Here is a 13,911-nt window from a genome sequence, read left to right as displayed (position 1 = left end):
GCACTCAAACTATACGAGCCGCCACTGACAAATACTAAACCGATCCACCACGTGCCTACTTCAAATAAAACATACGGTTGATGTTTGGGCCTACTGTGAATAATTCATATAGAGAAAAGAAAACAGTAGAGTAACATTGTTAATTTTACAGGCAATAAGTAAACTGCTTCCAAGTTTAGACAGTACAGATCCACCCTACTTATCAAGACTGAACATGAAAAAATTTAACAAAAAACACAGGTACATTCAATGATTCAGTTTGTACATACATTATGTAGTTTTCTGTATATCACGTTAAACAATAAAACATGGCAATATGTATTATTCAGGATTAATGAGAATATCCTATGTTCATTAGGATAAATAAACAGAACCCAGAACATCTACAATAGATGTTCAATGTGATTGCCCCCTACCTCAATACAGAGATTACAACGGCGGATCATGGAATTCCGAACACGTCCCAGAACACGAGGCATAAGATTGCGAATGTGATCGCAGCCAGCCTGAATTCGAGGAAGTAGTTCTTCCTGTCTGTCAACTGGTGTTGCGTACACAATGGTTTTCAGTTGACCCCAAAGGTAAAAATCTAATGGGTTTAAATCTGGGGAGCGTGGTGGCCATGAAATGGGCCCCCTATTTGCGATCAGCCTACCATGAAATGTCCGATTTAAGTGATCTTGAACAATATGACTATTATGAGCAGGGGCTCCATCATGCATAAACCATATTGCTCTTCGTGTTGTTAGGGGTACATCTTCGAGCAAGCATGGCAAAATGTTCTCCAAGAAGTGCAGATAAGTTTCTCCAGTCAAACGGCCATGAAGTACATAAGGACCTAATAAATTATCTCCAAGGATTCCACACCACACATTAACAGAAAACCTTTGTTGATGTGCTCTCTCGCAAGTGATGTGTGGGTTCTCCTCATCCCAATAATGCATATTATGTGTATTAAACATTCCTGTCCTAGTGAAAGTTGTTTCATCAGTGAACAATACTAAACTACTAAATGCACCATCGTCTGAGGTTTGATTTATGTACCACTGACTGAACTCTCTACGTCTTTGAAAATCGGCTGGAGTTAATGCCTGCACCCTCTGAATATGGTACGGATGAAGTAGCTGCTCATGTACCGTTCGCCACACTGATGCCTGACTAATCCCTACCTCATACGCAACTGCACGAGTGCTAGTCCGAGGATTAGTAGCAACAGCCTCCAACACCTCCTCCTCATTACGTGCTGTACGAGTATGCCGAGGTCTACCTACGTCGGACCTGGTGGGGCGGAATCTTCCAGAATCCCTAAGTCGTCTGTGAATGGCAGCAAATGTTGAATAATGTGGGTGACGTCGGAATGGGAACTGTGCTGCATACAACCGCTGTGCTGCTCTACCATTCCCACGTGCTGCACCATGCGTCATATGCATATCTGCCTGTTCTTCGAAGGTGTATTGCTCCATTCTTAATACCTGTGAAGAAGGCAAATACGGAAACCACATTACAAACTAACGTAAAAAAAAAAAAATCTGAAAGCGTAGATCTCCGCAATGACATTCATAGTTCGCAATGAGCAGCCTGGAATTAATTATGTTACGTCAGTTCTGGGGGTCATGTTGTAACCTTGTTTTTCACTATTGGCGTGTCTTGACCTCCTTGATTAATTTAGGAAAATTGCTGGTTCCAGGTGATCATCAGGATAACTCAAAATTTGATGATTTCATAGACCATTTCCGACCTCTCGAACATTTCATCATAAAATTCCTAAATATTTCAGTTATGCTGTGAAGAAATCAACGAATAAACGAGCACGCACTAACGCCGATAAAATTACAGACTATTTCCGACCTCTCGAACATTTTATAAAAATATTCGCAAATATTTGAGTTATGTTGTGCAGAAACAAAGAAACGAACACACACTAACACCGATCAAATTACAGATCATTTCCGACCTCTGGAACATCTTATCAAAATAATCCTAAATGTTTGAGTTATGTTGTGAAGAAACAAACAAATTCGATTAAATAATCATACACTGACGCCGATAAAATTACTATTACCTCCTTTGCGGTAGTAACAATAAATACTGAACTAGGCATATCAAACTTATGTCTTAATCCATCCTTATAACATTACTAATCACCTACGGGTATCAAGAGATAATTATACTCGCAAGTACTGGCACCAAGGTATTTGTACTTTGATTATAAAACTTTGTCTTTTTTATATCTAAGGATGCAGCTGAAGGGCAAAAACAAAAGGTAGAAAAAAGCTCGCTACTCGCTGCTCCCTAAAGTGAGAGTCAAGTCATAAAGAAAGATATAGTATGTATTTTGGTTACAGAGTTGTTTTAATATTCCCCTCGTGAAGGCACTCAAGTCGTAGACAGGAGGAAATACAGAAGCAGGAAGGCTGCTCCAAAGTTTACCAGTGAAAGGGAAGAAAGAGAGAAGGTATTGGTTCATTCTTGCATAAAGGGTTTGGACAGTATAGGAGTGAGCTTGTGTTGCAAGACGTGTATAGCGAGGCCGTGGGAGGAGGGGAGGCATGCAGTTAGCAAGTTCAGAAGTGCAGTTAGCATTAAAATAGCGATAGAAGATTGAGAGAAGCAACATTGAGGTGAAACTTGAGAGGTAGAAGACAGCTAGTAAGAGGAGGGGATCTGATGAGACGAAAAGCCTCTGAATCCTCTGTTCAAAAGAGCTGCATGTGTTGAACCTCCCCACACATTACATAACATCATACCTATAATATGCTAAGTAATTCAAACAATACAAAACGAAATGTAATACGTACTAGCACTGACAGGGGGAACAAATATGGTGACCAACAGTGAAGGGTTTCCTGGTAATCAGTCGAAAACCGTTGTCACCGGCTCCGCCATCTAAAAGAAATGAATACCATGAGTCATGCAGTGTATTATTTATAACTCTGGGGTATTTACCGACTTGATCTTTGTTGTCTGTACTTCAATCATTCACGAAGCAGGTGATAAGTATTAAATATAAATAATGCAGTACTGGTAATACCACATTTAATGTTTGCCAAGTTTCAAAACGGCATTTAATAGTATTTTAAGAGTATTTTAACCTATGTATTGCCATGTACTCTTATAACACCTTTAGGCACAATGTCTATCAAATACATTATGAACTAATTTCAGCCGAAGTTCACAATTCACTTACCTGAACGGGGCCAGAGGATGGATTGACATCAGGGCTGCATACCACCCACGATTTCAGTACTGCTTGAGTCAAATTAACTGAAGCTTCGAAACCTAAACAAACCTCGTCGATGAAACTTCAGTTGCTACTCTCAATGAGACACTGAGTCTTTTCAGCTGCTACTGATGAAGAAGAGTTGCATTATAAAATGTATGATTACACCAACATACCATACGTAAGAAATTCCCAAACGTATGATACTGACCCCATGTCCAAGGTGTACAAAGCGATCAGAATAACTACATACGTGGACCAGGGTAAGGCAGATGTTCATGTGTTCGGACAGCTGGCTAGAGCTACGTATGGTACTTTGAGACGTTAATGCAGCACTGCCAACAGCGCTGTTTCTTGCTACATTTGTGCCAAGAAAAGACAAGTACACTGTAATATATGCTCATTGACCGATAGGATACAACATTATTACAGGATAAATAGGAATGGCCCCTAGTCTATCAAATGTCATTTTTACTTAATACTACTGAAACGCCTTTGCCTTCAGTTATGCAATATCCAAACTCATTAGTGCTACCTTTCTTATTAGTCACCTATCTCCTAAATAACGCATTTCCCTGAAAATTGCCACATAATAAAATGTGTTTTTTTCGACAAAAGAAATGATCGTCAAAGTTTGGTGGAACAATATTGAATCACCCTGTATACAGTAAGGGAAACCGCTCAAGGGCAAAAACATATAATAAAAACTACCCGCTATCCTCCTCCTATATAAGAGAGCAGTGAAGAGTGGCCAAAACTGTAGATAAGTGGTGTGAGACATGTTCCCTATTTATTTGTAATCATTTTCCCTCACTAATATTCATATTATATGTATATTTCTGCACTTCCTTTTGTACCACGTCACTATGTATACAGTTTAGACTAATGACGTGGCAACCCGGAGAGATGTGGCAACGTTCTGCCCGCTCGGCGCTCGGCGGCCTCGTCCGCCTCTCGTTTAGTCGGCTCCCAGGTCTCACGGCTAGCGCACGCTCGCTCGCTCGGAACGTCACTTACTTGTCTCTAGCAATAAGAACCTACTAGTGTTGAGCTGCGCATTCTTTAACACCTTTGGGGAAGCTTGCTGCAGGATACCACAGATCCTCGGACAGCAACAGCAGCTGCAATACACAGCAAAAAGATATATCAATTTCAAGTGGAGAGGCGCCTTGATACTCCCCTATTGAAGGAGGTCAAGTCGTAAGCACGAGGAAACACATAGATAGGCAGGCAGCCTGTTCCAGAGTAGTACCAGTGAGAAGGATGAAAGAATGAAGATGTTGGTTAACCCTTGCCCTTAGAATTTGTACAGTAGAGGGATGAACTAGAGTAGCAACTGTATTGCAGCGTGGCCACGCGAGGGGGAGAAGCGTGTAGTTAGCAAGTTCGGAAGAGCAGTCAGCATTGAAATAACGATTTAAGAGGCAACATTGCGGCGGAATTTAAGAGGTAGAAGACTGCTAGTAAGAGAAGGAGTTGAGTTGACGTAGAGCCTTTGACTACTATGTATGGAGCCCCCCCCCCACCCACCCACCCACCCACACACGAGATGCATACCCTGGACGAGGGCGGACAAGGCCCCTATTTATGGACATGATCTGTGAGGATGAAAATATAATGGAGACGAAACAAAACTCCCAATCTCGAGGAAGCTGATTTATTAGGAGAGGAGATTAGATTGGTGTACCAATCTCTTATCGTATCACTATGGGTCCAGAGATATGTGGAAACGCTCCACCCGTGACAAACCTGGAAGCGGCCTCTCCCATCGCACAACGCCGGAGGAGTATCAGGTTAATTGTTTCATCGCCACAATTCGCACAATTATACGAGTCTAAAATTTGCTACAGGATAAGAAACATTTTCTTAAAAAAATGTGATGTAATGATTCAGTCAGTCAATACCCATTCTGATTGTCACAAGGAATTGTCGCAGAACTTGCTGAGCTCCTGGCTGAAGCTCGTTTCATGGTTAGTGCAGTACTGTATGAATATATTTCTGAACTAATAATTTGCTGACTGTTTAACCCGGCTAATGTTGCGATAATAATTGAATCTTATTTATCTTACCGGAAATAATTTTCTTATATATTTATTAGAAAATGGTGGCTGAGTGGTTAGTGTGGGCCCCGCATTCACCGCGCCATGGACGACGTCGGTCCGAATCCGCCCGCTACTACCTGGGATTTTTCAGTCACCTTCGAGTGGCCTAAGACTACCCACATGCTGTCCTGATGACCACCCGGACTCAAGAAGAAACCGTCCAAGTGAATCAAGAATGAGTTCTGGGGGGCAGCATGAGCCTAGCATAAATGGCGCCACTATAAAAATTATCTGCGCCATGACGGGCTTGGGCCGACCACCATGCCCCTGAAGAAAGCCTACTGGCGCTACAGGCGGAGACTTGAAAAAAGTTATTAACCAGGCTATAGCCTCTGCCTGTCGCCGATCCATTCATCTGCACAAGCGGCGGCAGGCACGGGCAAGGGCTTCAGTGTTCACCCAAGCCATGAGAATCAGGATGCATGACGGTGATATCCACAGCTACACGCCAGCCAAGAGGCCCATTTTGACGGAAGAGGCAATGATTAAGAGAATGGCGAATGCTCTGCGTTAAGCCCCGTCAACACGATCGAGCAGTGCCCTCGAACAGGGTTGCCAGATTACTGAAGCAGAAAAATCCAAAGGCAACAAGAAAAAGAGCCCAAAAGGCCAGATGCACTACAGAAAGGAGCCAAAAATGTTCAGTAAAAAAAGCCAAACGCCATCATTCCCATTCTAAATTTACCAAATACTCTACGATATGTCCTGAACACTGAGCTAGAGTGGTACTGAGTAAAAGATCATACGCACTCAATAACTTAATGTAAAAAGTTAGTCAAATAATAGTAAAATCTTCTCATTGGTGGTAGTGCCGAGGAACAAAATCAATAATAAAAAAAATATATATATATATATATATATATATATATATATATATATATATATATATATATATATATATATATATATATATTATCAGTGGAAGCGCGAAACGAACATAAGAACACAAAAGAATAAAATAAGGAATAATGCAAAAAAAAAAAAAAATACCGGAAGGGTCACCAAGGAACATACACATATGAGGAATTAAAAATAAAATGGTGAAGGAAGGACGGAAGGAAGGAAGATAATAGAGGACAAAAAAAAATTGTAGGGGAAGAAAGGAAGAAGGGAAAGAAGGAAGGAAAATAGAAGGGAAGGGAGGAAGATAAGAAGGAATGAAAATAGAGAGGAAGGAACAAAGGAAATTATGAAGGAAAGGCAGAGGATAAGGACAAAAAAGATATGAGGTAGCAGAAGGAAAGTTGTTTCATAATCCTTTTAATGAAAAACGAAAATTAAATCAAAATTATAGTTCACTGTAGCATGTAAATTTCATGGTTCATATTTTTTTCCACAAACAATGTAAAAAAAATATAATCCTTTTCATGAGCAACAAAAAATGCCAATTATATTTTTCCTGCATTATAGCACCAGACTTTGGTAACCAAGGAAATACAACTAGTGTTCAAACATAGTCAATCACATCATCACCTACATGTTCACCTCCATACATATTCGCAGATCAAAATAAGCGGTACATATCAGGTGTGACCACAAAATTCCCGCAACACAAACCTCTGAAGTGCGGATGGGTTAAGCCCCGTCCACACTATGCGTCATGTAGCAGCCATGTGATGCAGTAGTGGTGTTGAAAACAATACACTAGCGTCCAGACTGAAGTGCATCACAACGCAACTCATCCTCGCGAGTCAGTCACCGATTGATTAGCTTTGACGGTGGGAATATTGGGGCATGGCGTGATAATAGGCAGCTTCTTCCCGTGGAGAGATTATAGAGACATCCCACAAATGAGGCAAAAGCCATCAGGAAGGAGTTCATGGAATATTTAAGTGAGGAAGGAGCTGTGTCACGGCAGCAACGTATGTGGGGAAATATAGCCTAGTCTGGCAGCAACGCAAGTGCGACATATAGCCTACTAGACGAGAGAGAGAGAGAGAGAGAGAGAGAGAGAGAGAGAGAGAGAGAGAGAGAGAGAGAGAGAGAGAGTAAAATCTTTCTTTGGCATATCTTTATCTTTATATGTACGAAAATTTTATTATTGCTGGTGTACACATAAAATTATGAACTTGTTGAGTAGTGTCTCCTTCATCCAAGTTGGAAGTGGATGCACGTACGAGTTCTCCCTCGGCCAGGAAAAGCAGCTCATCAAAGCACCACAACTCCGGAGTGTAGATGTCTTCCGTGCCAGCTCCAGACTTTTTTGATGCTTTCATGGCAGACATTTCCCTGTGGAACTGTCTCTTCAGTGTGTGCAGTTTTTTATTGATATCCTCATTCCGTACTATACAGTTCATAAAACTCGACAAGTCTGTTTTTTATAGTTTCCAAGTTTGCACTCCTGATGTTCCTCATCTTGTACTCCTTGCATTTAATGTTCCAAATGGATGGATGTTGCTTCAGTAACAATAAAATATAATGTATTGCTCCTTGTCCACTCGATGGGTTTGGCGGAAGCAAGCGCGGATGATGACTGAACCATCACAGGAAAAGTGTCACGCCATACTCCCGCTACGATGGTTGGTGCAACACTGCGCGTCGCATTGAAATGGCAACAGTCCATCAGTGCGTTCATTACGCTGCATCGTGTTGAAAACCTCGTTTTTCAACGCGTCCATTCAACACTGCGCGCATCATGATGCATATTGTGGACGGGCCTCTGACAGTGAGGTTCCTTTCTTTTCTTCAGTTAGGTCCATTATCTTAAACAGTTGTTTGTAAGCTGCTCTCCTTACTGTGCTCTTAGAAAACCATTTTGGTATCTCTGAAATTAAAACTCCCAAGCATGAAGGCAGCCTCTCAAATGGATGCTGCACACACAGTACCAGAGAGTAACAAATACATTTTACTTGCACACACTCTGGAGGCGGCTCCTGTATTCGGGTCCAAACTAGTTATTAATCCCAGTCATAACTGAGGCACCATCACTTGCAAAGCCAATGCAGTTAACAAGTTCTAAAACTAGATTTGTAACAGCAGCTTTAATAATGATTTCCCTGTTGCGTCATTGACAGGAATGAGACCAACAAACTGTTACTATTCTCTTTTCCTTTTTGCTGCAGTAACGTATTGCAGTGCATAAATAGTTCACTGTCCCAAATTCGGTTGACTCATCTACTAAAAGGGCAAATGTTTCTCCTTCCAGATCCTTCTTCAGTTCTTGTTTAACCCGTTAGCAGCGAGGGTCTTGATTCTGAATGTTCCCTCTAAGCGAATTAATTTTGAAAAATATCACCTACGCAAATCATTATATAACACATCAACACAGTCATCAGTTTTTGCAGCCTCCAAAAATATTTACTTCTACTGAAGTACTATAAGAATCTCAAAAGGCTGTCTAAGGATTGGACACACACGCCACAACGCCCACCTGCACAGACTGAACATAGTCCAGGACTCACACTGCCCGTGGTGCCCCACACAACCTGACACACCTGGGCCGGTATCCACGAAAGTGTCTTAGGCCGATGCCGTCGTCCATAGCAAAATAAAATGGCGGCTATCGTGCCTAACTTGCCTGACGTCGTACATAAAATTTTTCGACGGCCCTAACATCGTGCTTAGCGGTAAAACAGGCTGGACCCTGTCTTACCAGCCCTTAAGGACGATGGATTTGAACGTAAACAATCAAGATGGCAGCGCCACAAGAGCAACAACCACATCAGCCAGGGAATAATTACCTTAGAAAGGACGTTCTAAATGAACTTAATGATGCTGAGCTCATCAAGAGGTACAGGTTAGACCGGGAAGGTATATTATTTGTTACCAACCTTGTAAGGGCAGCGCTGAAGAGTGATACCAACAGGTCTAACCCGCTCACCCCGGAGTTGAAGGTTCTCATAACCTTAAGATATCTTGCTACTGGCAAAATGCAACAATGTAGCAGTGATGACCTTGGCCCCTCACAGTCCAGCATCAGCAGAGCCATCAATAAAACTATAGACGCCCTTGCAGATGTTAATGTCCTCAAGAGGTTCATAACTTTTCCTGTCACCCAAGACAGCGCTGACCGAAAGAAAGCAGAATTCTTTGCTATAGCCAATTTCCCTAACATCGTAGGTGCCATTGATGGCACACACATCCGAATTGTGGCACCGAGGGATCAAGAAGAAGTGTATGTGAACCGGAAGGGGTATCACAGCATGAATGTCCGTTGTATTTGATGCCAATTATCGAATATTGGACATTCTTGCCAAGTGGCCAGGGTCAGTGCATGATGCACGTATCTTGAACAGCAGTGGATTGTCAAGATTGTTTGACGGAGGATATGTGCCAGCAGGAAGTCACTTGCTTGGAGACAGTGGGTACCCCTGCAAGACATGGCTCCTTACACCTTATCTGCGTCCACTGCCTGGACCTCAGTCACGATATAATAGGTAAATACATTGTCTTATTATTATTATTATTATTATTATTATTGATAGCAGTAGCAGCAGCAGCAGCAGTGGTATTAGTAGTAGTAGTAGACAGTATTAGTAGTAGTTAGGTTAAGTTTGGTTAGGTTGGATTAAGTTTCATTTCGGAAAGATAGTATTGGGCTTGGTAACATAAGTTATATATATATATATATATATATATATATATATATATATATATATATATATATATATAAAAATCAAAAAAACATTTAAATATTTTTCTGGCAGGAGGTGAAATCAAGGTTACTTTGGTTTAGGACTTTGATATAACGTTTATAAGTAGTTTAGTCAGTGAGACTGGTAAGAACTAACACTGGGAATGGGGTGTATTTAGTACTAAATCTGACTCAACGCCCTATGCATTAAAAACCTTAACCTGTGCTCAAAGTTAAATTACTATTTGCCTGAGAATCGGCCACTGAGAGTTGAGTCCCAAATTTTGTCCTGTATATTTTTTGCTGAAACTTTGATAACCACTAACTCATCATATGAACATTAGGTATTTTTTTTACTCGTACACCAGTCTCGAGATGGCTTTACTTACCCTTCTCATCTGATAGAGCTTTTCATCCTGAGCAATTTGAACCCCATATATACCCACCGCAAATTATTTATCATGTTGACAGTGATTTTTAAAGATTTACCTATTTCGGGCAAACGCCCATTGAGCAGCCGCAACATACCCTCAGGTGTATTGTCTGGGTGGTAACTGACAGTGATTTATTAAAGATTTATCTACTTGGGGCAATGTAGGTTACTATCGAGTGGCTAGGTTACTATCGAGTGGCTAGGTTACTATCGAGTGGCTAGGTTACTATCGAGTGGCTAGGTTACGATCGAGTGGCTAGGTTACGATCGAGTGGCTAGGTTACTATCGAGTGGCTAGGTTACTATCGAGTGGCTAGGTTACTATCGAGTGGCTAGGTTACTATCGAGTGGCTAGGTTACTATCGAGTGGCTAGGTTACTATCGAGTGGCTAGGTTACTATCGAGTGGCTAGGTTACTATTGAGTGGCTAGGTTACTATCGAGTGGCTAGGTTACTATTGAGTGGCTAGGTTACTGTTGAGTGGCTAGGTTACTATCGAGTGGCTAGGTTACTATTGAGTGGCTAGGTTACTGTTGAGTGGCTAGGTTACTATCGAGTGGCTAGGTTACTATTGAGTGGCTAGGTTACTGTTGAGTGGCTAGGTTACTATCGAGTGGCTAGGTTACGATCCAAGGGCTTAATGATCTTTAGTTTCGTTTCCAGTAGGAAATTCCTATGGCTGCGTGTACTGTGAGTGTGTGCCGCTGCTGCTTCTCATTTGTGAGGACGAAACTATTTTTTCCTGGTAGATTTCTGTCTATTTAAGGGTTTTTAGTGATTAGGCTATGAAGTGTAGACTAACTCAACAAGATTACCACTAGGACAACAACGTACAACAATTAATTACAATTAATTACCATTGTTATTCATCCAGGTCTCACAAAATTACACGCAGTATTGTTGAACGTGGAATTGGACAACTCAAACGCCGATTTCATGTTTTGCATGGTGAGGTACGATTGAGGCCCCCCCTCAAGGTGTGCAAAATCATTCATGTGTGTGGAATGCTGCACAATATTTGCAAGGATAGGAATCTTCCTCTTCCTCTGGATGACGAGCAACCAATGGGTGCAGAGGCACAAGTCCCAGTGCCATTAAATGATGCTGCAGAAGAACCTGCCAATGCGCCCGGTGGTCACCGTAATGAGGGTCGTGCCTATCGGGATGCATTCTGCACCTTGCATTTCAAGTAAGTTGAATCTTTGCAAGAGAAACTGGTATTATGTTCTAATTTAATTAATTACTTATTGGAAGATCACTAATGAGATGAAGGTGGTAGTGGGGAGTGGGACGGATGGGTGAACAGGTGAGAGATGGAAAAATAGATATGATCGATAAAAATAGATAAATAAGTATACTTGCTTCACATTGATTTTATACATTTCTCTTAATGTCATCATTTCTCTTCTCAGCAATGAGGACTGATGGAACGTCCTCCAACAGGGCCTCGTGTACCTACCTTGGTAATGTTTCCTACCTTTTAATGCATTATGATAAATTTAAATTCCATTAGCATAGTCTCTCATCTCCTAACCACAATTTCTGATGACCTTCTTATGATTGTTTTCTAAAAGGAGACTAGAAAGCTTCACCATAGTATATCTTTCCACAGTCAAAATTCTAATTGTATAGTCAGAAACTATGCAAAAAAACAGTGTCAGTATAAGTACAAATTACAATACATATGAGAACTAAGCTTATAATAGTTTAATAATGTTAGAAATAACAGAAGTAGTATTTGGTTGTATGTTTAATTATTTTCTAGTTTAAATTTATAGTATCTAGCTTTAAGCCTCATGGCCTCAATTTTCTCCTTGGCAGCCTGTTCCTTGGCCCGCATAGCTGCCTCCTTGGCCCTCGCAGCGGACTCCTTGGCCCTCGCAGCGGACTCCTTGGCCCTCGCAGCGGACTCCTGTGCTCGGGCAGCTGCCTCTTGGGCCCGTGCAGCGGATGCCACTGCCTGAGCAGCTGCCTTGTGTTCCTGGGCAGCAGACTCCACTGCCTTTACAGCTCCCATTTGTCCCGTGGTGGGATCTTCTGAGGGGGTGGATGAAGGGGGAAGCGCTTCTTCTGCAGATGCATCAACATATATTACAGTTGGTGCATCTGCAGATTCGTGGCTATTGATACCGACCAACGGATCTGCTGTTGCTCCTCCTGCAGCAGGTCTCACGTCCTTTCTGCAAGCAATGGATTTAATCATTACATGGTGTACAAGCTTGGAAGATGCAAGGACACACCTGCCAGCATAGTGAAATCACTCCTAGAATAGTATACTACATTATATAATCTATACACTATATAACCTTACATGAACACAATCTATCTTATATTCTTTACTAATTTTTGCTGTGCCTTTGGCCGGCGCCTTGTGTAAAAAAATTTCAATTAATGAATGATATAAACAACTGACTGACAGTAATTTCCTTTCTTTTTATTGAATGAAGCCTTAATCACAATGAATAGAAATATGAATATGGAAGTATTTTACCCAAAATGGTTATTTTAATAACATTGCTTTGATTGAAAATTAAGCATAAATTAGAATCTATGTTCTAGTATTTGGGGTAAAATTAAGAGAGGTTCAGAGAAATTAGTGAGTTGAGCAAAGAGGGTAAAGCTGCAGAATTTGAGTATAGAATGAAGGGAAGAAAGAGACAAAGAGGTAGGTGTCGTTGAGGTGGAGTGGAGTCAGTTTAAGGAAGCGGTAAAGGGTAGAGCAGGGGAGTGATTCATATAAAATGAACACAGGAAAGAAATAACTACTCACATGTCAGCACGCAGGACATCCATCAGATCATCGACTTGAGGCTCACCCATTATTGTTTTGCTGTCTGGTCCCAGAATATCCTCAATTAGTTCGTCAATGGGATCCAGTGGAGGGGGAGGAGGACCACCACCTAAAAAATGGACACATGGTAATGTATACTGCATTTCTCTGAATACAAAGGTTGTAGAGGGACAGGTACGTCCTGAAAATCTATAGTTTTCAGCTGAGATAAAAAATGTAATAAGTTAATGGATGAATGAGAAAAAAATGCAATTCCGTGAACTCAGTTAATTTCTCGATATGGAGGTGTACCATTTTAAGTTCGGTCTGTTAAGTGTATAACACCGTTAGATAAGATTTAAACAAAAATTAGAAAATTAACTCACCTGTCCTATTCCGTTCCTCACGGAATCGCTGGATTTTTTGCCGAGACCGGGAATTTATGAAAAACCAGCGTTTCTTCACTTCAGCCGAGGTCCTGTAGTTGTTGAATGAGTTATTCAACTCCTCGGCTATTTGTTCCCATATCTCATGTTTCTTCCTGTTAGAAACTCCCGGCATCTTGAAGCTGGACTTCAAGGTTTGTACCTCATCCATGTACAGTTCTGCCAGGCGGAAAGTTTCTTTCTCCCCCCAGTTTGCCTTCCTCTTCCGTTTACTGGGTGGAGTGGCTTCCATCGTTGGACAACTGCAAGGATTTAAATATTCATAAAATTTGTACGGAGTGGAAGAAATTAGAGCCAAATTAAGGCGCTGTAGCTCTGCTGAACCTTTACCATATATATATATATATATATATATATATATATATAT

The 13,911-nt window shown here is 41.3% G+C and overlaps 1 protein-coding gene across 1 annotated transcript; it reads right to left on the bottom strand.

Annotated features, from left to right (window-relative positions):
• Positions 1–12,065: 12,065 nt before the first annotated feature.
• LOC126994879 (uncharacterized) lies at positions 12,066–13,659 on the bottom strand. The gene is made up of 3 exons (XM_050854144.1): positions 13,485–13,659; positions 13,099–13,228; positions 12,066–12,508 (listed from the first exon to the last, which is right to left on the bottom strand). Exons 1-3 carry the CDS (start codon positions 13,657–13,659, stop codon positions 12,079–12,081), a joined length of 735 nt encoding a protein of 244 aa, XP_050710101.1. The 3' UTR covers positions 12,066–12,078.
• Between the last annotated feature and the right edge of the window lie 252 nt (positions 13,660–13,911).

This window comes from Eriocheir sinensis, unplaced genomic scaffold (genome assembly GCF_024679095.1).
Source record: "Eriocheir sinensis breed Jianghai 21 unplaced genomic scaffold, ASM2467909v1 Scaffold903, whole genome shotgun sequence".
NCBI classification, from domain to species: Eukaryota; Metazoa; Arthropoda; class Malacostraca; order Decapoda; family Varunidae; genus Eriocheir; species Eriocheir sinensis.
The sequence above is the reverse complement of the archived record's forward strand: the minus strand, read 5'-3'. Positions and strand labels throughout refer to the sequence as shown.